The following is a 24474-nucleotide window of genomic DNA, read 5'->3' as shown; positions in this document are numbered from 1 at the left end:
GGAGCTAATTCCTAAAAAATAGGACAAGTTCCTAAAATTTAGGGCGAATTCCTAAATGTTAGGATTGCAAGAAGCACTTGACTAGTACTAATTAGTGGAAGGCCAAGTTTTTTGTCTTCTAGTGTGAGTTATTTTGGGTAAAGGTCAAGTTGATTGAGTCAGGCTCCTAAATCATAGGAAGGACGAGTTAACAACCAGTAAGCTTTTGTTAAATAGTCAATCAACAGTTCGACTTTCCTCAAATGGAACTTGCCAGTAATAGCCTAATCAAAGTGCTTATAAGGAGGAATGAAGACACAATTTGATCATTGTCTTGTGAGCACAAGTTGGTGAGACAAGACAATATAGCTCACGGGTTTGTGAGAAGGTTGCACAAGTTTATGTGTGGAGCTTGTGAAAAAGGACATACAACAGCGGTTTGTCTGAGTATTGAAGAAAGCAAGCAGATCAGGGGTCTTGCAAATAGGTTCAGCATAGTACAAGCAGAGGGAATTAGATTATATTCTCTATTAAAACAAGTTGTATTTGCAAGAGATCTATTGCTCAAATTTCTTCAATAAAATTCTCAAACAAGTAGAGGGTTTTCCCAGTTGGGTTCCCTAGATGTTAATTTTAGGCAACAATGGTATGTTCTATGCTTTAGAGCAGTTTTACTTCAATTTCTTTATTAGCCCAGTATCAATATTCAGATTAGCAATCACATCAACATGATAGTACAATGCAGATAGAACATAAACATAAACAGTAGAAGACAAGCCAAGACAAGAGGACACAGGATGTGGCACCAGCCAAGGACAAACCCCAATGTGGGGAAACCCTTGACAAATCTTCTTTTAGTCTTCAATATTTCAACAGAGAGAGATAGTACAATTTACAAATCTGATAATTTATAACAGCAGCAAAAAAGCCCTAACCAGAAAAGTCAATGTTGGTCAACAAGGCAGATTTGACCCTCAGCGAATCGTCAACTTCGACCTCCAAACAGCAAGACAAAACAACTCTCAAAACAGTCAAATTCAACCCAGTCAAACTCTAGTCAAACAGCCCACCTGTGGTCAGCCCTAGCTGCAGTCAACACTGGGCAACAATCAACATTTAGCCTCGATTTTTGTGCCCAAAAATGTGGTCTGCCCAAACAGAGATAGCCCTCACAAAAATGCAGTCAAAGGAGGTCAATGCATGCTAGTCAATGCTTGGTCAAACTGTCCAAAAATTCAGTCTCCTGAAATTTCGCTCTGGAAATCCGTACCCAATCAATGAGGGGAGAGAGAGAGAAGTGTGAAGATGAGTGTCCAAATGAGGCTAAGTCACCTTCTATTTATATGCAACGTTGAGAATGAATAGACGTGACTGTTGGGCTTCTGAGCCTACATAAGTTTGTTGGCTGACCTTGACAATTTGACCCTAATCAAAATAAATTCATAACTTCATTTGTACATGTCAAAATCGGATGATCTTTAGATCAATTGTTAAAATTGGAAACTAGGGCAAAACTCCATGTGGGTCATCTTATTTATGGCAGTAGATATTTTTCTTGGATCCCTCTCATCGAGAGGTGTAGGATTGATCTAAAGATCATCCGATTCCGATAAGTATTCATGGAGTTACGAATTTATTTTGATTATGAACAAATTGTCAAGTCGGCCAGCAACTTATGTAGGCTCAAAAGCCCAACAGTGATATCTATTCAACCTCTATGTTTTAGTATAAATAGAAAAGGACTTGAAGTCATTTGTCACACACACACTCACTCTTGTGATCTCACTTCATCCTGTTTTGGGTTTGATGAAGATGAGAGCTAGAGGGAGTGCCCTAGGGTATACGCTGCCCTAGATCTAAATGCAATCATGGGCGAATAAGCTCTATGTTGCTCAAAAAGCCGAAACTACCGGAAAAGCAGGAATTGCCGGAAAAGCCAGAACTGCCAGAAAAGTCCGAATTACCAGAATTGCCGGATAAGCCGGAAATGCCGAAAAATTCGGAACTGCCAGAAATGCCGGAAAAATCGGAATTGCTGGAAAAGCCGGAAAAGTTGGAACTGCTGGAAAAACCGGAACTATCGAAAAATCCGAAAAAGCCGAAACTACCGAAACTGTCGGGAACAACCGAAACTGCAAGGAATAGCCGAAACTGCCGCAACTGTCGGGAACTGTCGAAACAGTCGGAGCATCTGTCTCCGAAGGAGAGCAGCATGCAAGGGACAGCTAACTAACATTGGGAAATTTGTATGGTACTTAGCAGCAAATACACCAAGCATGCTAAGGACAACACGCATACTAGGGATAGCTAGCATGCAAGGACAACTAGCATGCTAGGGACAGCTAGCATGCAAGGGACAACTAGCATGCAACAACAAGCATGCTAAGGACAACAAGCATGCTAGGGACAATAAACAAGCAGGGGACAACAAGCAAGCAAGATGAAGCCAACACATAGGTCAGAATGGCAACATGGTGCAGCAATGGCACATAATGCAGTACAGTGATGGTTACAGTCATGATAAATGAAGCGTGATGAGATGCAACATAGTGATGATGGGTGTAGCATGGTGCAACACGGTGAGGTGCAACATGATGACGAAATTCAGCACAACGATAGGTGAAGGAGTCACCTTGGAGAATTAGTTGAAGTAGCATGTCTTCAACTAATCTCATGTATCATCTTCTTAGAGATGATCTATGCTCTTATATAGATAAGTCAAAGTGTTGACTTCTGTTGTAAATGTACTATCTCTCTCTCTCTCTACTGAACTATTGAAGAACATATAAGAAGAATTGATCAAGGGTTTCCCCACATTGGGGTTTATCCCTGGCTAGCGCCACATCTTGTGTCCTCTTGTCTTGGCTTGTCTTCTGCGATTTATATTTATGTTCTATCTGCAGTTTACTTTAATGCTGATGTGATTGCTAATCTGAAAAAGACTTGGAGCTAACTGTGAAAATTGAAATAAATTGCTCTCAACATAGAACATACCTAAAATTAACATGGTATTAGAGCTGAGGTGAAGACAATGTCCAAGCAAGAGTGAAAAGGCAATCACCAAAGGCAGTTGGGAAAGGACAAAAGGATCAGTGGATTCCTCATCCCTCTTCAAATTCACCAAGGGTGAAGTCGAAACAGAGAATGTTATCAGAATGGCGCAACAGAATATGGCCTACCTAAAGATCACTTCATTGGAAGACCGGATCTCAGGGTGGAAGGAAAGGCAAATAACTAGTTCAGCCATTATGCGAAGGAGTGTCCGAATGGCAGGGACACATCACTTGATGATGATAACAATCATTCTAGGGACATCTCCAATGATCAAAGGAATGACAGGTAATGCAGGTCATCAAGGAAATGGCCGACTCTTCATAGAAAGCAAGGAACCCCAGGTATGAAGAATCAAATGTTTTTTCTAATAAGATAAAGAAGTGTTATCTTGTATTGGCCCTCTCCTTCAGATTCTTTGGGAATCTGGCTTATTGATTGTAGTGCTTCAAGGCACTTCATCGGATAGATGGGTGCACTCTCTAATTTGGTAGAGATGGAAACAATCATGGGATTATACTTAGAGCCGATGCCACCTATCCCGGAAAGGGTGTAAGGAATGTCATCCCTCAATTGAATGAGGCTAACTCAATTCATTTACAGAATCTCTTTTATGTACCTGATCGCAAGAAGAACCTGGTGTCCATTTCAGCAATGGAAGTCAAAGGTTTCAAGGTGGCACTCATCGATGGAAAGGTACATGTTTGAAAATAGAATTTTCAAAGATGTTTTTGAGTTCAGGGCTGTATCAAGTTGCAGGAAGTCCACTGGGGACCATGTCCATTGACACATAGCACCGAAAGTCTGTGAGTCAGATGGTGACAGGGATGCCTGAATTCAAAAAGAGCATGAAAGTGTCTGAGATGTACAAAGGAAAATCTTACAAGGGGACCATTCCCCTCATGTAGCAGGTCCACAGGTTTGGAACAACCCGAGGAGTTTGAGATTCAGGATCGGGAATCTCATGTATACAGGTGGAAGAAAGCCCTCTATGGCTTGAAGCAAAACTCCCCGGGCATAGTATGAGAGGATTGATAGCTATCAGATGAAGCTGAGATTCACTAGGAGTGAAACCGAACCAAACCATTACCCTAAGGTTGTGGATGATAGACCTCTCATACCGGCACCTTATGAGGATGACCAATTTCTGACAGGTGCAGACCCTCTCATTTGCAGAAGTCAGAGGGAGTTGGATTCCGAATGTGAAATGATAAACTGCAAGCCTGTGACTACCTCGAGGATATTAACTTTCAAAAGTTATATGGTAGTGATGTCAGACTAGATTTGGGAAATGCCTCTGAGTTTCATAAACTCATTCGCGTTGATGTTCTTGGTGAACTTCCGTATGGACATATGTTTTGCAGTTAGCATGGTGAGCTCATATTTGGTTGAGCCTCACTATATTGGTGCCAAGAATATTCTGAGATATCTTCGGGGCACAATCTCTCATGGATTGAGATACACTGCCGAAAATATGAAACTGCATGATTATTCGAATGCTGAGTGGGCAGGCAGTGTGGAGGATCACTAGAGCACTTCTCAGTGCTGGTTCTCTTTGGATTTTGCTTCGATATCATGGATGAGCAGGAAGCAGAAATCGGTTGCTATAAGCACCGCCGAGACTGAATACACAGCTACGAGTATGATCTCGTGTGAAGCTGCATGGTTGCAAAAGCTCTTAAGTGAGTTGTTTGTACACATGATGAATACCACTGTGATTCTCTGTGACAACCAGAGGTGGGATTCGATTATTGAGGAATCTCGTATTCGATGATTGCTCCAACAGATAGACATCAGATACTGCCTTATCTAGGATATGGTAAGTCGATGAGCGAGGAGGCTCCATCACATTGAGACTGATGTACAGGTTGCAGACATTTTTTGTCAAAGCCCTAAGGAAAGGTCAAATCTGTAACTTTCCCGAACGACTTGGAGTCGTTGAGAGACCTTCTTATAAGGGTCCTACATGTTGCATGCATTGAGCTCTAGGAGCTCTAGGGGGCTTGGGGTACTCATTGGAGCAACATACAAGCACAGGGCGACTCACCCTTCCCTGGTGGTGCGTTGTGGAACAAAATGATTCATTCTCCTATGAGCCAGGATGATTCGTTCTCCATGGCGACTGTGGAACAAGATGATTTGTTCTCCTGTGGGCCAGGATGATTCGTTCTCCATGGCGACTGTGGAACAAGATGATTCGTTCTCCTGTGGGCCAGGATGATTCGTTCTCCGTGGCGGCTGTGGAACAGGATGATTCATTCTCCTGTGGACCAGGATGATTCGCTCTCCGTGGCAACTGTGGAACATGATGATTCGTTCTCCTGTGGGCCAAGATGATTCGTTCTCTATGGCGACTGTGGAACAGGATGATTCGTTCTCCTATGGGCCAGGATGATTCATTCTCCGTGGCGACTGTGGAACAGGATGATTCGTTCTCCTATGGGCCAGGATGATTCATTCTCCGTGGCGACGGTGGAACAGGATGATTCGTTCTCCGTTGGGCCAGGATGATTCGCTCTCCGTGGCAAATGTGGAACAAGATGATTCATTCTCCTGTGGGCCAGGATGATTCGTTCTTCATGGCGACTGTGGAACAGGATGATTCTTTCTCCTGTGGGCCAGGATGATTTGCTCTCCGTGGCGACTGTGGAACAGGATGATTCGTTCTCCTATGGGCCAGGATGATTCCCTCTCCGTGGCGACTGTGGAACAGGATGATTCGTTCTCCTGTGGGCCAAGATGATTCGCTCTCCGTGGCGATTGTGGAACATGATGATTCGTTCTCCTGTGGGCCAGGATGATTCGTTCTTCGTGGCGACTGTGGAACAGGATGATTCGTTCTCCTGTGGGCCAGGATGATTCATTCTCCGTGGCGACTGTGGGCCAAGATGATTTGTTCTCCATGGCATCCACTGACAGGATGATTCGTTCTCATGTCGAGGCATCCTGATTCCTACCAATGCAATCTGGGACTCATGGGAAGTACCTCTCATCTGATCAATGAGCAGTGAAATGAGGATAGGGACCATAGTAGTTCTATCGATGGACGCATCGTTGTATCTACTGTACTCCCTATGCTAGGATGACCTCCATTGATCTGGGATCAGTATGAGTGGTTTGAGAGTCGAGACACTCTCTTGTGATATTGATCTGGGATCAATATGAGTGGTTTGAGACACTCTCTTGTGATATTGATCTGGGATCAATAAAACTGACTTCGGGTCAGCAAGAGTGATGTGACACACTCTCTTCAGATGAAACTGACTTCCGGTCAGTAGAGAATGGTATGAAATATTCTCAATCAATTCTTCTTCTTCATGGTTCAGCAAAGCAGAGCAGAACAGAGCAAAGCAGAGCAGAGCAGAGCAAAGCAAAGCTCAGCAAATCAAAGCAGAGCAGAGCAGTGCAGGGCACTGATGGCAGAGACAGTATAGTCGGACATATGGATCAGTGGATGGAGTTCTCCCTAGTTGAGATGGAGTGTTAAAATTGGCAACTAGGGCCAAACTCCATGTGGGTCATCTTATTTATGGCAGCTGATATTTTTCTTGGATCCCTCTCATCGAGAGGTGTAGGATTGATCTAAAGATCATCTGATTCCGATAAGTATTCATGGAGTTGTGAATTTATTTTGATTATGGACAAATTGTCAAGTCGGCCTAGGCTCAAAAGCCCAACAGTCATGTCTATTCAACCTCTACGTTTTAGTATAAATAGAAGAGGACTTGAAGTCATTTGTCACACACACACTCACTCTTGTGATCTCACTTCATCCTATTTTGGGTTTGATGAAGATGAGAGCTAGAGGGAGTGCCTTAGGGTATACGTTGCCCTAGATCTAAATGCAGTCATGGGAGAATAAACTCTACGTTGCTCAAAAAGTTGGAACTGTCGGAAAAGCCAGAACTGCCGGAAAAGCTGGAAAAGTTGGAAAAGCCGGAACTGCTGAAAAAGTCGGAACTGCCGGAATTGCCGGATAAGCCGGAAATGCCGGAAAAGCCAGAACTGCCGGAAATGCCGGAAAAGCCGGTACTGTAGGAAAAGCCGGAAAAGCCAGAAAAGCTGAAAATGTCGGAAAAGCTGGAAAAGTCGAAAAAGCCGGAACTGCTAGAAACACCGGAAATGCCGGAAAAGTCGGAACTGCCAGAAAATCCGGAAAAGCCGGAAATGCAGGAACTGCCGGAAAAGCAGGAACTGCTGGAAAAGCTGAAACTGTCGGAACTGCCGGAACTGTCGAGAACAACTGAAACTGCCAGGAACAACTGGAATTGTCGGGACTGCCAGAACTGCTGGGAACAACCGAAACTGCCAGGAACAGCCGAAGAGCAGCATGCAAGGGACAGCTAAATAACATTGGGACAGTTGTATGGTACTTAGCAGCAAATACACCAAGCATGCAATGTTACAGCTAGCATGCAACAACAAGCATGCTAAGGACAACAAGCATGCTAGGGACAGCTAGCATGCAAGGACAACTAGCATGCAACAACAAGCATGCTAAGGACAACAAACAAGCAAGGGACAGCCAACACACAGGTCAAGATGGCAACATGGTGCAGCAATGGCACATAATGCAATACAGCGATGGGTACAGTCATGATTAATGAAGCGTGATGAGATGCAGCATATTGATGATGGGTGCAGCATGGTGCAACGCGGTGAGGTGCAACATGATGACAAAATGTAGCACAACGATAGGTGAAGGAGTCGCCTTGGAGAATTAGTTGAAGTAGCATGTCTTCAACTGATCTCATGTATCATCTTCTTAGAGATGATCTATGCTCTTATCTAGATAAGTCAAAGTGTTGACTTTTGTTGTAAATGTATTATCTCTCTCTCTCTGCTGAACTATTGAAGAACATATGAGAAGAATTGATCAAGGGTTTCCCCACATTGGGGTTTGTCCCTGGCTAGCGCCACATCTTGTGTCCTCTTGTCATGGCTTGTCTTCTACGATTTATATTTATGTTCTATCTGCAGTTTACTCTAATGCTGATGTGATTGTTAATCTGGAAAAGATTTGGAGCTAACTGTGAAAATTGAAATAAATTGCTCTCAGCATAGAACAAACCTAAAATTAACATCAATCCTACACCTCTCGGAGAGAGGAATCCAAGAAAAATATCAACGGTCATAAATAAGATGACCCATGTGAAGTTTGGCCCTAGTTGCCAATTTTAACACTCCCTCTCAACTAGGGAGAACTCCATCTGCCAATCTATACTATCTCTGCCATCAATGCACTGCTCTGCTCTGTTGAACTATGAAGAAGAAAAAGTGATCGAGAATGTATCATAACATTCTCTACTGACCCGAAGTCAGTCCCAATCAAAGGAGAGTGTGCCATACCACTCTTACTAACCCAAAGTCAGTTCCAATCAAAAGAGAGTATCTCATACCACTCTTACTGACCCGAAGTCAGTTCCAATTGATCCTAGATCAATATCGGTCATCCTAGCATAGAGAGTGTCCATCAGTAGTATTATGGTCCCTATACTCATTTCCCTACTCATTGGCCAGATGAGAGGTACTTCCCATGAGTCCCAGACTGAATCGGTAGGATGTCTCAGCAAGAGAAGGATGAACCACTCATCCTGCCTACATGTCGCCAAGGGGTAAAGCAGGGGAAGGCTGAACCACTCACCCTGTACACAGCAAACCACTAGGGGAAGGCTGAACCACTCACCTTATGGTTTCTCATCGCTCCAAGAAGTACCCCAAGCCCCCTAGAGCTCCCAGAGCTCAATGTCCATCTCATACAAGACCCTCATAAGAGGGTCTCTCCACGACTCCAACTTGTTCTCGGAAGGCCAAAAACTTGACCTTCCCCAAGGGTTTTGTCAGAATATCGGCGACTTGCTCATCAGTCCCAATGTGATAGATCCTTATTGCTCCTCGTTGTACCATATCCCGGATAAAGTGGTGCTTGATATCTATATGCTTGGAGCAATCATGAAACACGGGATTCTCTGATAATCGTATCCCACTCAGGTTGTCACAGAGGATCAGGGTGGTATCTAGCACATGTCCAAACAGCTCACTGAAGAGCTTCCTCAACCAGACAACTTCACAGGAGGCCATACTAGCAGTTATGTATTCGGCCTCGACAGTGCTCAAGGCAACTGATTTCTACTTCCTCCACATCCAAGATATCGAAGCAGAACCCAAAGAAAAACATCATCCAAAAGTGCTCTTGCGATCTACCACACTGCTAGCGCAATCAGCATCAGAATAACCATACAGCCTCACATCTCCAACAATGTATCTCAGTCCATGAGTGACTGTGCCCCGAAGATATCTCATAAGATTCTTGGCACCAATCCAATGTATATGATGAGGCTCAACCATATATTGGCTCAATGTGTTAACTGCAAAACATATGTTCGAACGGCAGTCCACCAAGAACATCAAGGCTCCTATGAGTTAACGATACTCAGAAGCATTTCCCAATTCAGGTCCAGCAATACTACCACATAACTTCTTAAATTTAAGTTCCTTCGGAGTAGTCACAAGCTTGTAGTCCACCATCCCAAATCTTTCCAATATCTTCACAACATATTTTCCTTGAGAGAGGAAAATTTCACCTAACTTTTGTCAAACCTCCAACCCTAGGAAATAGTGCACCGGTCCTAGGTCCTTCATCTCAAATTCAGAAGCCAACTCCCTCTTACATTTGTGAATGAGAGGGTTTGCACTTCCATCAACTCGATGCCTGATTTTGTAGAGCCACTTAGAGGTGACAACCGATTTGTCCTGGGGTGTAGGGACCACATCCTAGACGTCATTCTTCATAATTGACTCGTATTCTTCATTCATAGCATCCTTCCATACTTGATCCTTCACGGATTCTTCGAATGATGAAGGCTCATTTTGAATGATAGTGCTCATGGCGGTTAAATATCCTTGATACCTATTCGGCTTCTTGCTTTCACGGAAAGTCCCCCTTGGTGCAATGTGTCTCTCAACATCTTTGAGAGTCTCCTTTTGGAGGAGGAGAGCTCATGAGGAGAAGGATGAATAGGATCCATAGATTCATCAACATCAAGCATTGTTTCATCTTCTTTTGCACCTTGATTTCCGTTGTCAGCTTCTTTGTCCTTCCTTAGGATAAGAAGGTTGTTGATCTTCTTAAGGGCCATATCTTCGTCGAAGGTGACATCATGACTTATCTCAACTTCCTTTTGACCAACCACATAAATTCTATATCCCTTAGAATTTTCACTATAGCCCACAAAGAGTCCTTTCTTCCCAGATGCACCCAATTTGCTTCTTTTCTCTTTTGGCACATGAAAATATATGGGACTTCCAAAAATTCTAAAATGAAAGACATCGGGTTTCTTACTAGTGAACATTTATTCGGGAGCCTTGGAGTCCAATGCTTGATGAGGGCATCAGTTTTTAACATATACAGCGATATTTGCAACTTCAACCCATAGGAACTTCGGAAGGCCTTGATCATGAAGCATGCCACGAACTACTTCTATAATAGAGCGATTCTTCCTTTCAGCCACACCATTCTGCTCAGGAGTTTATGGCGTTGTAGTCTCCCTCTTAATGTCAACTTCTCTGCAATAATCTTGGAATTCATTGGATTCGTACTCGGTCCCATTATCAGTGCTCAATATCTTGATTTTCTTCTCGGATTGGTTTTCGATCAAGGCCTTGAATTGTCGGAACCATGTGAACACTTCATCCTTCTTCTTCAAGAAGTAGATCTAGGTCATGCGAGAATAATCATCCGTAAAGGTGAGATAATATAAGTATCCTCCCAGAGAGTTTACCGGCATCATACCAGATATGTCGAAGTGGATCAATTGCAATATATTTGTGGTCTTGCTATTACTTGAGGGGAATGGTCCCCTTGTAAGTTTTCCTTCGACACATCCCAGACATACACCTTCATGCTCTACTTTGAACTCAGGCATACCTGTCACGATCTATCTCACATCAGGTAGAGCCTTATAATGAAGATAGGCAAACCTCCGATGCCATAGTTCAGATTGTAGAGATGTGTCACAAGACATGGCTCCAATGGACTTCCTCCAACTTGATACAAAGTGTCAACCCTGAACCCAAGAGTAAAAGCATCTTTAAAATTTCTTTTCCAAACACGTACATTTCCATCGATGAATGCCACCTTGAATCCTTTGTCCTCCATAGTTGAAATGGACACCAGGTTCTTCTTCAGATTAGGTACATATAGTACTTCTTGCAAATGAGTAGTGTTACCTTGATTCAATTGAAGGGTAACATTCCCTACTCCCTTCACGGGATAGGTGGCATCGTCTCCAAGGATGATCTCCAAGTTTGTATCCTTTTCTATCAGATTAGAGAGGGCTTCCTTGTATCCGGTGAAGTGCCTTGAGGCACTACTATCAATCAACCAATTTCCCAAAGTGTCCAAAGGAGAGGCCATGGAGAGGGTCGATATAAGATACTACTCGCTTTGCTTATTGTTAACAACATTTGATTCTTCATACCTGGAGTTCCTTGATTTCTTGGAGGGTCGACCATTTCCTTGATGTCCCGCATTTCTTTTTCCTTTGCCATTGGACCTGCCATTCCTTTGATCGTTGATGTTGAAGTTGCCCTTAGAATGATTGTGATCATCATCATGCGATGTGTCCCTTCTATTTGGACACTCCCTTGCATAGTGGCCAAACTTATTGCAAGCAAAGCACCTGCCCTTCCTTCCTCCCTTAGATGCAGGGTTTCCATGGAAATGACCTTTAGACCCTGCATTATTTCTCCTTTTGGCATGAACAGAGAATGCAGTGGGGTTGCTTCTATTAGAAGGCATTTCTTGCTCCACCATTCGTATTTCTTCTTGAATGCATCTCGACATCAATTCTTCAAACCCTCGAATTCGATCATTGTTGAGGACAGTGGTTCTAAATACATACCACTCAGGTGGGAGTCCTCCAAGAGTGGTGAGAGTAAGTTCCCTGTCAGGAATGACTTCTCCAATAGAGAGTAGATCATTCTTGATCTCAGTAATCCTCAAGAAATAGGATTGAATATCCTCGCCCTTGCCCTTCTTAATATCCTTCAACTTATCCTTGAGAAATAGAATTTGATTAGCATTACTAACCTTGTTCATGCTGACTAACTTGTTGTAGATCTCCTTGGAGATCTTCAATTCGGAGATGTAGACCACCAGATGCTTGTCAATGGAATCCCTAATAATCTTCTTTGCTTTGACTTCAGCCCTATTGTACTTGGTCTTCACAGCAACCGGTGCATTTGAAGGAGGTTCAGGGATTTTACCCAGCACCTAGTCCATCACTTCTTTTTCTTTGAAGGTCAAATCAAGAGACATCTTCCATACATGATAGTCAGATTTATCATGGAGCTTGTCTTCAGCCGGGAAGTAGGATGAGGAACCCATTGGACCTTTTGTCCTTGTCCAACAGTCTTTGGTGATTGCTCTTTAACCTTGCTTGGGCTTTGTCTTCACCTCAGCTCTAATACCATGTTAATTTTAGGCAACAATGGTATGTTCTATGCTTTAGAGCAATTTTACTTCAATTTCTTTATTAGCCCAGTACCAACATTCAAATTAGCAATCACATCAACATGATAGTAAAATGCAAAGCGAACATAAACATAAACAATAGCAGGCAAGCCAAGACAAGAGGACACAAGATGTGGCACTAGCGAGGGACAAACCCCAATGTGGGGAACCCTTGATCAAACCTTCTTTTAGTCTTCAACAGTTCAGCAGAGAGAGATAGTACAATTTACAAATCTAATAAAGAATAACAGCAGCAAAAGAGCCCTAACTAGAAAAGTCATTGCTAGTCAACATGGCAGATTCGACCTTCAGCAAATCGGTCAACTTCAATCAACTTCGGCCTCCAAACAACAAGATAAAATAGCGCTCAAAACAGTCAAATTCAGCCCAATCAAAGTCTGGTCAAACAACCCACCTACGGTCAGCCCTAGCTGCAGTCAACATTGGTCAACAGTCAATGTTTAGCCTCGATTCCTGTGCCCAGAAATGCGGCCTGCCCAAACAAAGATAGCCCTCACAAAAACGCAGTCAAAGGAGGTCAATGCACGCTGGTCAATGCTTGGTCAAATTGTCCAAAAATTCGGTCTCCTAAAATTTCGACCTCCTGAAATTTCGCTCCCCTGAAATTTCGCTCTCCTGAAATTTCAGACTGTGGAGAGAGAGAGGCCCAGAAACCCATACCCAATCAATGATGAGAAAGAGAAAAGTGTGAAGATGAGTGTTCAAATGAGGCTAAGTCACCTTCTATTTATATACAACGTTGAGAATGAATAAACGTCATTGTTGGGCTTCTGAGCCTACATAAGTTTGCTGGCCAACCTTGACAATTTGACCATAATCAAAATAAATTCATAACTTCATTTGTACATGTCAGAATCGGATGATCTTTAGATTAATCCTACACCTCTCAGAGATAGGAATCCAAGAAAAATATTAGTTGTCATAAATAAGATGACCCATGTGGAGTTTGGCCCTAGTTGCCAATTTTAACACTAGAAAATTTTGTGCCTTGATTATTGTGATGGTGTGTTTATTATTTATGTTCCTATTACGCTGCAAAATAAGCAAAGAAATTATGTGTCTATATGAAAAGAAATTAGTTTCAAATTGTTCATATTAGTAATTGCAGAATTTCGTGGATTTTCTACATGGTATCAAAGCTTTTGGAACAGATTTAAGAACAACATCAGTGCAAATCTTCAAGAAGAAGGATGTCTGAATTAGGAGAGCCGCAGCCTCTATATGAGTCTGTCCAAAGGGAGAAAGATGAGTTTCCTTGTGGGTTCTTTATGTGTTGGAGCAGGCCTAGTTAGATGAACTCACTGGCAGATTTAATGGCAGTTCTATGCATGTTCTAAGCGTGGTAATTCTCTGTGAAAGAGACCACAGTATCTCTATTTTGTTCGGGAAGGACTGAGCCTTATTAGGAGCAGACCTGGGAACGGTTTTTGTCTTGGAGCAGACCTCAGTCAAGGGCAGAAACACCTAAAAGAACAGCGCAGGAGGTAGGGTCTCTAAGAAGGGAATTGCGCGGGGATAGAAGGGAAATGAAGCCAAGTAGGAGCATGCCTGTAGTGCCACAGGGTGTCCTAATCAAAGGGTTGAAATTCAGAAGGAAGTGCACATGTCGAAGTGGTTCAGACTGCAAAAAGAAGGGTACTTTCTAACGTATGACTTCACTAACGTATGTGGTTGATGACTTTCACTAGGCATTTGAGCCCAGATTTAGGACAGTTTTGGTGGACATCTTATGTACAATTTGGAGGGTAGTTAGAAGGTGTTTTTGGTGCCCTAAGTCCAGCTTTTGAGAAGGACATCAAATCTGGTTGGGGCAGCAGAATTCTTAAATCTCAAGATTGATCCTTGAAGGGATAAAGGAAGCAGCCAAGAGGGCTTAGTAATCAGCCCTAGTTCACTGTGTAGATATGTACTTCTACAGTGAGAGTGGAAGCCTCCATTCCCCTAAGACTTGTCTTTTGTGGAGCAGAAATGAGGCAAGTAGTGGGCAGATTGAAGACCCTATGAGTTGGCATCCTTGACGGACAAAGGAGTAGCTAGAGGGCAGTCTGTTTGGACCAAAGATTAGTGACCTAAGGGAGCCGCGTTCACTGCTAGTGGCATATTGTGGAGCTGGATATGCATGCCTTCAAAGGGAGAAGCCTTGAGCAGCAAAGCAGGAAGTGCTCAGAAGAGAGAAGTGATGGACTCGCAAAGCATGGTGGGAAAGAACAGGTCTTCAAAGCAGGTTCTGCAAAAGAAAGCAGAGAATCCTTCTAGTTCAGAGGGAGCAGTTGCAGTGGCAAAGAACATGGTAGTGTTGGAGACAGATCCAGGTGGACAAGGTTCTTCTTGTTAATTTGGGGTAGCATCGGATGTGCTCTAGCCATGAAAATTGGTGGAGAGGCTAAAGCACATGAGATCTCCAAGACCCAGAAATGGTTTGGGGAAATTCCACCCATTAGAGAGATATTAAAATAATTAATATTTTTAATGGGTTCCTAAGTCTAAACTTAGGAAAATAAAAATTTTAATGCGTATTAATATAAAACTGGGTGAGAAGGTTCTAAATGACATGGATCAAGCCAAATCTAATCTTAGTCGTTGATTAGAGATTTATTCTCGGCAGTTGGAGACTCAGCAGAAAAAGTATAAGAGGAGGTTTGAGGGTCAGTTGGAGATACACCAAGTTGATCAGTCAGTTCGATTTTCTGGAGTGGGGTTTGCTGAGAGAAATCGAACTAGTGATCAGAGTTGCAGAGGGGCAGTGAGTGCATAGCAGAGAGGCAAAGATAGCGCTGGAAGACCAGCGCAGAGGCAGAGAGGCCAACGCAGAGCCAGCAGGAGCCACGCAGAGGAATAGAGTCATTGAACAGAGGGCCAAAGGGCCTGTGTGGGTGACGCAAAGGGCAAGAGAGCCAGCGCAGATCATCTGTAGGCTAACGCAGAGGCCAAGAGGGCTGACGCAAAGCCTCGGAGAGGCGTTGGATAGACTTTCATGGAGCAGACTTGTCGAATATCTGCTTCTAAAGAGAGGTATTACTGCCAGATTGATTTCTCTATCGGGTGAGCCAGTTTGGCGCCTAGTTGTACTCAAGAAAGCTGCTTAATAATAAAACCCTCAGAACTGATGCACTGGTTTTCCCAAGTTGGGTTTTTTCGGGGCCCTTGTGTGTTTTTCTATTTCTTTCAGTTGATGATCTGTAGATGGTTGAGACTACAATTGTGTTTATTTCAGTATTTATATGGTTAAAAAACTTGCTCAGTAATTAAACAAGTAGGTGAAATAAACCAGATAGTGCAGGAAAATTTCTAACGGTTTAGACTTAGAAATTTCAACATGGTATCAGAGCGTTGCAAATCACAGGAGGGCTGAAGTCACCAACTAAATCAGAGAATTTGCAGCAGAAACAGTTGTCCCAAGAGACAGAAGTTGTTCCTAAGCAGAAAGAAATAGAGAAGGAATGACACAGAGGGCCTGCGTCATCATTCCGAGTCAGAGAAAGGGTCAGCGCAGAAGCAGTGAGAGGCAGAAGAGGCTCACGAAGAGCCACGTCATCCTGCTCAGCCAGGTAGGAGTGACGCAGTTGGCCAGAGGAGCAATTCAGCCACTGTCGGGATTGCGCAGAGCCAAAAGGCTCAGTTTCTTCAGCTGTTGGGGCCTAGGGAGCTGTGGACAGATTGTGGATTGTGAAGCTGGTGGGGTGTTATTGCTGTCGAAGCAGAACAGTACCTAACGGGACAGAACCAAGGTAGACGGAGTCGCTACCTAGGCGGATTTCTAGCCAAGAAATATAGATTAGTGTTGCAGGAGCAAAGGGGATTGGAGAGGTACGATTTGACTGTTGGCAGAAGGATTTCCAAGGGGGAAATCGAGATTCAGAGGGAGTCTAAAAGAGAACTTCCAAAAGGGAAGTAGAGACACAGAAGGAGTCTAGAGGAGAACTTCCAAGAGGGAAGTAGAGACTCAGAGGGAGTTGAAAAGAAAAGCAGAGATGGCCATGAACGGATTGAGGGATCAGGACAGACTGGACGGGGCGCCCAACTTTGTCATCTGGAAGGCCAGGATCCTGTCTGTTCTGGATAAACATCGCATCAAGGCCTTCGCCTTGAGAATTGTGGCTATCCCAGTCGACCCAGCTGATAACGAAAAGTATGAGGATGCAATGGCCAAGGAAAAGTGCATAATCCTTTATGGGGTCAAGGATCATGTAGTTCATCATATTGCCGAGAAAAATACAGCAAAAGAGATGTGGGATACCTTGACGACATTGTATCAGGGCACTTGCGTGTAGAGGAAGATGCTACTGGAGAATCAGCTGTGGTCATATCATATGTAGAAAGGGGAACAGATAGATCACTTCCTCAGCAGGTTGCAGGAGATTCGAGACCAACTGACTTCCATAGGGGCCACGCTGGATCAAGAGTTGATGGTGAGGACCACCCTGAACACAATCTCCGAGGAGTGGGGGACATTCGTCCAACGCATTTTGGGCAGAGCGAATCTTCTAGGATGGGAAGAATTGTGGGCACCTCTTCGCCAAGAAGAGATCAGACGGCTGACAAAGGCGGGAAGTAGCAGCAAAGGAGGTCGAATCAAGAAAGAGGAGGAAGAGGATGCGGCTTTGGCATTTGCGGAACAGCAAGGGAAAGAGGAAAAAGAAGGACATCTCCAAGATAAAGTGCTTCCACTGTGGGGAGTTGGGCCATTATGCAACCCAGTGTCCAAGGAAGAAGAATAAGGGAGAGGATTCTGACTCCAAGGTAGCGCCAGCTAAGCGGAGAAGGAAGTGGAGACTGATGACGATTTTGCCATGAGTGCTCATGTACCTCTAGAGAAAAGGTGGGGAGACATCGAGCTGTAGTCAAGAGGACTACAAAAGATGTGGGGCAAGATCCTTGAGGTACCCAAACTCTTGGATCATATCCGGCTACGGGAGCCCCTAGTGACAATAGCAGGATGACGGATGTTGGTAGAAGCAAGATGCGGATGGAGCAGCAAAGAGGGTTGCAGCAATGCGAGAGGCACAGAGGAGGTTGCAGCAGTGCAGGAAGGCACAGAGGTGTTTGCAGCAGTGCGAGAGGCATATAGTTGTTGCAGCAGCGCAGAGGCAGCAGAGGGAGCACAGGATAGCAGCAAAGAGAGCTTCGACATCAAGAGGACTCCTAGCCTGACAAGGATGTTATTAGTTGGGTAGATGAGTTACCATCGTCTCAATAACTGAGTTGCAGTGCAGTAGTAGTAGTGGTAGTGCTATGGGCAGCACGATGCAGCATGATGAAAGAGGGTTGCAGTGAAGATACAGTGTTGGGAAAAAGGACCAACAGCAGCACAGATGCAGAGGAAGATGCTATACAGATTTAGCAATGGCAGTGGTAGAGCCATGGGCAGCAGTACAGGAGGCAGCAGTGCAGTGGACGTTGGGCAGCAGTACAGGAGGCAGCAGTGCAGTGGATGTTGGGCAGCAAGGCCAAACATCAACACAGGTACCATTGTCGAATGATCAGGGTGATGTTCAATGGTGGAGCATTACTAGAGCACATTCCTCGTTAAGAGAGAATGTTGATTTGGGGTAGCATCGGATGTTCTATAGCCATGAAAATTGGTGGAGAGGCTAAAGCACATGAGATCTCCAAGACCCAAAAATGGTTTAGGTAAATTCCACCCGGTTAGAGAGATATTAAAAATAATTAATATTTTTAATGGGTTCCTAAGTCTAAACTTAGGAAAATAAAAATATTAATGGGTATCAATATAAAACTGGGTGCTCCGGATGCGGGTGCTCAGTAGGGATAATGAAGTGGCAGCCAAACGGAATGGCATGTGGCCAAACCACATGGGCCTCCGTAATCCAAAACTGGTCTAAAAATGACATTAATAACAGCCATAAATGGCAATTAAGGGGATGTCGTCTCCAACCTGTCTGCAACCACCCACCTCGGCTCCACGCAAAAATGAATACCGGCGATACTCTTACCACTGCACCTGTCCATCATACTCTGCCTCTGCAATGCCTCTGCCCTCAAGCTGCTGCTGCACCCAGCTCTCGCACTTCCACCGGGAGGCGCTACCACCTCCTCTGATGCATTGACTTAGGCCCAGGACTTCACTTCACCCAGAGCCTGGCCTGCCATTCTGTTTTCCACTCGGCCTCTGTAGCTAGTCCCTCCTCAGAGCCGCCCGTTAATTTCACTGAGCCTCTACATCACTCTAAGCCCAATTCCAGAAGAAATTCACAAACTTCTGGAGCCAACATGCTGAGAATGCGTCATCGTATGCGCAGTCGCAGGGGCGAAAGCAGAGGAAGTTTGGCTCGTCAACCACCTTCCCCGGTCTCAGAGTCCACTTCCTCTTTGGCCCAGCGAATTACAAGGTGCTACCCAAACACCCACAGTGGCAGAGGCAGAGACCGCTCTCAACCTCACCACCTCCATTTGACGCCCCCTTCCTCGCCTCCCAACGGAAATCCTTCCAATCCTGCTTTGCCCCCTAGGGGTACTCCTTCCAATCCTCATAAGCATCTCCAGTCTGCCCAATTCACCTTTCGTTCATCCATGAACAGGCCCATCCTCACTGCCACTATCTCCATTAGCTTTCATGAGTGGGAGTACGCAATTGAGGGACAAACCGTTGCAGGTGGTGGCCACACCAGAACAATTGAGGAGCAGGCCGCTGACAGTGGTGGCCACAACAGAGCAACTTTGGACATGGCTCAGACGAGCACCCGCGGAGCAAGGATGTGGCAAACTGAGAAGGAAACGGGACAACCGGGAAAGGAAGCGGACCAGGACCAGAAGGCAGAAGAAGAGGTGGAATGTTACAGCTATTTCATTGAGGAAGAACAACCGGCGCAGCAACCTGACGACACGGAGGCTTTCCACCAGGTAGATGTCGACATGGAGGAGTACAGGTGCTTCATCGTGGAGGAACACTCGTCGCCTCCACCTCGCTCCTAGTCAGCCAATTTGCTTGCCACGTGTTTGGTACTTGGTCCACCACACAGCATGCCACGTTTTTTCTCAGGTTTTTATTGGAATTGTGCTTTCTAGCTTCCATGGATGGTTTCTGTTTAATTTTGACAAACTGATAAACAATTGTGAGCAATTGTTGGTTTCCCCTGTGTGGGCAACAAGTTAATTTTGCACTCGTTTCTTGATTTGGACTGGTTTCCCATTTTGGGCAGTCCAGACTCGGTTTCTACTGTTTTTTGCCAACTCTCGAGCATAGATATGCACAGTTTACGGCCTCAGTGTACAATATTTTTTCAGTGATAGAATTAGCCTAACTTAGAAAAAAAATATAAAATTGGGTGAGAAGGTTCTAAATGACATGGATCAAGCCAAATCTAATCTTAGTCGTTGATTAGAGATTTAATCTCGGTCGTTGAAGACTCAACAGAAAAAGTATAAGAGGAGGTTTGAGGGTCAGTTGGAGATACACCAAGCTGATCAGTCAGTTCAATTTTCTAGAGTGGGGTTTGCTGAGAGAAATCGAACCAGTGATCAGAGTTGCAGCAAGGGGCAGTGAGTGCATAGCAGAGAGGCAGAGATAGTGTTGGAAGACCAGCGCAGAGGCAAAGAGGCAAATGCAGAGCTAGCAGGAGCCACGCAAAAGGCCAGAGGACCTGCGTGGGTGACGTAGAGGGCCAGAGACCCAGCGCAGAGCATCTGTAGGCTGACGCCGAGGGTTCTAGGCTAACGAAAAGGCCAGAAGGGCTGACGCAGAGCCTCAGAGAGGTGTTGGAGAGACTTTCGTGGAGCAGACTTGTCAAATATCTACTTCTATAGAGAGGTTTTACTGCCAGATTGATTTCTTTGTCGGGTGAGCCAGTTTGGCACCCAGTTGTACTCAAGAAAGTTGCTTAATAATAAAACCCTCAAAACCATTGCACCGGTTTTCCCAAATTGGGTTTTTTCGGGGACAATTGTCCAAAAATAACGGTGTCCCTTGTGTGTTTGTCTATTTCTTTCAGTGGATGATCTGTAGATGGTTGAGACTGCATTTGTGTTTATTTCAGTATTTATATGGTTAAATAACTTGTTCAGTAATTAAACAAGTAGGTGAAATAAACCAGATAGTGCAGAAAAAATTATAATGGATTAGACTTAGAAATTTCAACACTTCTAGGAACACCTTCCTTGCTAAAAGGGAGTGTTGAAAATGTTAGCGAGAAAGGGTTCCTTGATTTGTGCCTTCATCAAAGGAACCACAACGAATTTCTCCATAAGCATGCACGCGTTCCTATGAGTTAGGAGTTAGTTCCTAAAAAATAGGACGAGTTCCTAAAATTTAAGGCAAATTCCTAAAAGTTAGGAGTGCAAGAAGCAGTTGACGAGAGCTAATTAGTGGAAGGTCAAGTTTATTGTCTTCTAGTGCGAGTTATTTTGGGTTAAGATCGAGTTGATTGAGTCAAGCTCCAAAATTATAGGAAGAACAAGTTAACACAATTAGTGAGCTTTTGTTAACTAGTCAATCAACAGGACTTTCCTAAAATAGAACTTGCCAGTAATAGCCTAATCAAAGTGCTTATAAGGAGGAACAAAGACACAATTTGATCATTGTCTTGTGAGCATGAGTCAGTGAGACAAGACAATAGAGCTCACGGGTTTCTGAGAAGGTTGCTCCAATGTTATAAGGACCGAACCACACTGGTCGGTTCGGACCGGTCCAACCCTTTTGAGGCAAAACCAATTCGAAGTAGTGAATTGCACTGTTTTTGTCTGGTTCAGTAAGGTAAAGCCACATAGAATGCAACAAGTGGGGCTTGCTTTGCTTTTTTCTTTTAATGTTTGTCTTAATTGGGCACTAGCCTAGAATAGGTGCGTAATATTCAAGCATATGGCCCTATTATTGCTATGCATTTCTTGATAATGTGACATTCTCCTTTATCTTTCATTTTCATATGGAGAAAGTATAATTTTAGATATCATTCAAAATCCAGAAGACTTAATAGTTTTCCAGGATATCAAGATTGGAGAGATTGCAACGCTGCATTGGATTTTCTCATGTACGGGGTATGGAACTAGTACTTAATCAAGAGAACTAAGCCCTCTATGTACCTTGATGTTAGTGGCATTGGTTGTTGAACTCCTCTGTCATGAGCTTACTAAAAAAAATACCCATCACCCAAACAAAATCTTGACTTGACATGCTATGATTTTTCTATCTTATTTTAATGCTTAGAGGGTGATATTATTGACAAAGATCCCAATATAGGCAATGATTTTGATGATATGTAGATATTTGTTGTAGCATAATTTTTTTTGGATGCTAGAGGCCATGTGGAGCTTGTTTTCTGATGTATTTTCGATTTAGAGATGGATTGCACTCGGTGTTATTTTTGTTTTGTGCACCCTTACATGCTATATAAATGAGAACTTTTGCTTATTTGTGTATAACGGTTTGGATTCATATGGATGCATATGCATAAATATGTTTTTCTTTAAAAATTGAATATTTTATTTGTTTTTGGTTGACTGGTTTTTTTATCGGTTTCCGTACAGTTCTGATTGATTTCTGGTCTGAGGGATCTACCGGTTCAATGACCAGTCTGGTTCTGATAACTATGGGTTGCAAAGGTTTATGTGTGGAGCTTGTGAGAGAAAGGGCGTACAAGAGGAGCTTGTGCGAGTATTGAAGAAGGCAAGCAGATCAGGGGTCTTGCAGATAGGTTCAGCTTAGTACAAGCAGAGGGAAGCAGATTGTATTCTCTATTAAAACAAGTTGTATTTGTAAGATATCTATTGCTCAAATTTCTTTAATAAATTTCTCAAATAAGCAAAGGGAAATTTCTTCAATAAAATTCTCAAATAAGCAGAGGGTTTTCCCAGTTGGGTTCCCTAGAAAATATTGTGCTTTGATTATTGTGATGGTGTGTTTATTTCTGTTCTTATTCCGCTGCAAAATAAGTAGAGAAATTATATGTCTATATGAAAACAAATTAGTTTCAGATTGTTTATATTAGCAGTTGCGGAATCTCATGGATTTTCTACAAACTGAGTGACAGAGGCAAATTAGAGGAAAAATAAAAGGAATCAGTCATGATAAGCAAGCCACAATTTGTTTTAGTTTCAGCTGGGGAAACTCAAAACTTACATGTAACTCCATGTTTATTATTAGACACCCACGTTATTGCCAATGTTTGCCAATGTTTGGGGAGCATTGAAAGCTCCCCGTGGAGACAATAAAGCATGACACAGGAAAAGTTTAAATGGGGAAAAAATGAAAAGCAAACGGGAACAATAACAGGCCAAATTACTTTGGAGAATGTTACATCGTCCTCAGTGCATCATAGTTCCAGCACTTGCGCCAACATTGTGCACAAAGCAAAACTCTGTTCGACGCACAAGTCCATTCTAGAGGCTCAGAAAAACTAAAATAAACGAATAACAAATGCTCCCTATCCGTATGTTTTCAACGCAAAATAAACAAATAACAAATACTTCCTATCCCTACTGTTTAAACGCAATAGAAGTACACTGAACTTGTCAGAACCCCGCATAGAAAATGATAAGAATTTTTCTAAAGCCCAAAACACTTTACAGAGAGACAAAATTAAGAAAATGAGCGAAAACCATCCAATGCAATACAGTTGTTCTGGGACTTACGTGCTTCCGTCTTCGAAAACGAAGCTGGCCCATTTGATAAATTCTTCCAGTCGCTCCAGTTCCTCCACCACTGACCTTGGGTTATTTATGTCAAAGTGATTCTCATAGACCGGGGGATAATATTTCCGGTATGGGACATAAAATGGTTCAGTGGTCACTTTTTCCCCCTCTTCTCTCAATGTCTGTATCAGCTCCCAATCTTCCGCATTTATCGTATCAGGGTCCCATCCAATGTCATTAGTTAATTCTGTGGGGGCGTCTGCCCAAATCTCTTGCAGGTCTTCTTCAGTCCAGTTCTCTGGATCCTTTGGAAAATCATACAGGTATGCATCGTCGAATCCTTCATTTTCGTCTTCCCCTTCCAGCCTCTCCTTTGCCCCTCGTTGTAATGCTTGACTTCTCCCCTTTCCCAGGAACCCCTTCCTCTGAGGTTCCTCGTTTTCTTCTTCGCTGCTTGATTCTTCTTCTTCTTCCTCCTCCTCCTCCTTGATGTCCGAGTACTTTTCCGCATTGTCATAATCGTCCTTGTTGGTGTCTTGGGCTCCCTTGTTCTTCTTCAGTTCTTCCTCGCCCGTGGCTGAATTTTTATCTGCTGCTGCCATTGTTGAAATGCAGGTGCTACCAACTGTGCAAAATGCTCAAAGTGCCGACCAACCAAACCAAACGTAAGTGAGAAACCCAAAACTCTCACTGGACCATAGACTCGCCCTTCATCTGCTGGCACGCTGATAAGGATTTATCGCATACAGGGAGAAATCGTAGGTGGAGTCTTCCGATGAATACAGAGCGAACTCTTTCGAAGATAAGAGGACATTGAAAGGCACCGGTCCTCCACGAAACAGATAGTTGTTATTATTTGTGGACATTGTTATGGATCAGGGATTTTAGCAAGTAACCAAACATCTTATCGAGGTATTATGACTTTTTTGAAACATGCCCAGTCTTATTAATTGGTTTATTATTAAGTTACGAATAATAAAATATGTTAGAGGAGGCCAGGAATAAGTATTTCTGTGAAGGAAAATCTTAATCACATCCACCCAGAGCAATGACCTAGGGAAGTAGGTTGGTGAAAGTTACTACGCTGTCAAAATAGAGTTCGTGTAAAATTATTTCCAATCAGTTCATTGATTTATCCAAACCGCTTGGAAAAATAATTGTTTATACAAAACTAATCGTGGAACCTTTGAGATTTGAGATAAAAGGAGCATAATTGAAATTTTAATGAAAAATATAATATTGTTTTTTTAATTATTAAAGGAGAAGTTTGGTGGGAGATGGATTATCCTTAATCCCAAGAGAACAATAGTCAAATTTTATAAATT

The 24474-nt window shown here is 43.4% G+C and overlaps 1 protein-coding gene across 1 annotated transcript in view; it reads right to left on the bottom strand.

The window, feature by feature from the left end:
• The window catches only part of LOC149180314 (protein TIC 100-like), a 159193-nt gene extending 135151 nt beyond the window's left edge, over nt 1-24042 (bottom strand). Inside the window, exon 1 of the mRNA XM_089416018.1 lies at nt 23150-24042. Within this exon, the coding sequence (XP_089272144.1) occupies nt 23150-23751 (602 nt within the window). The 5' untranslated portion in view covers nt 23752-24042. The remainder of the gene's footprint in view (nt 1-23149) is intronic.
• Nucleotides 24043-24474: the final 432 nt, after the last annotated feature.

Source organism: Pinus tabuliformis, chromosome 3_2 (genome assembly GCF_031772625.1).
Source record: "Pinus tabuliformis cultivar Carrire ecotype Pingquan chromosome 3_2, CPIR1, whole genome shotgun sequence".
NCBI lineage: Eukaryota > Viridiplantae > Streptophyta > Pinopsida > Pinales > Pinaceae > Pinus > Pinus tabuliformis.
This window is presented reverse-complemented; position numbering and strand designations above follow the sequence as displayed.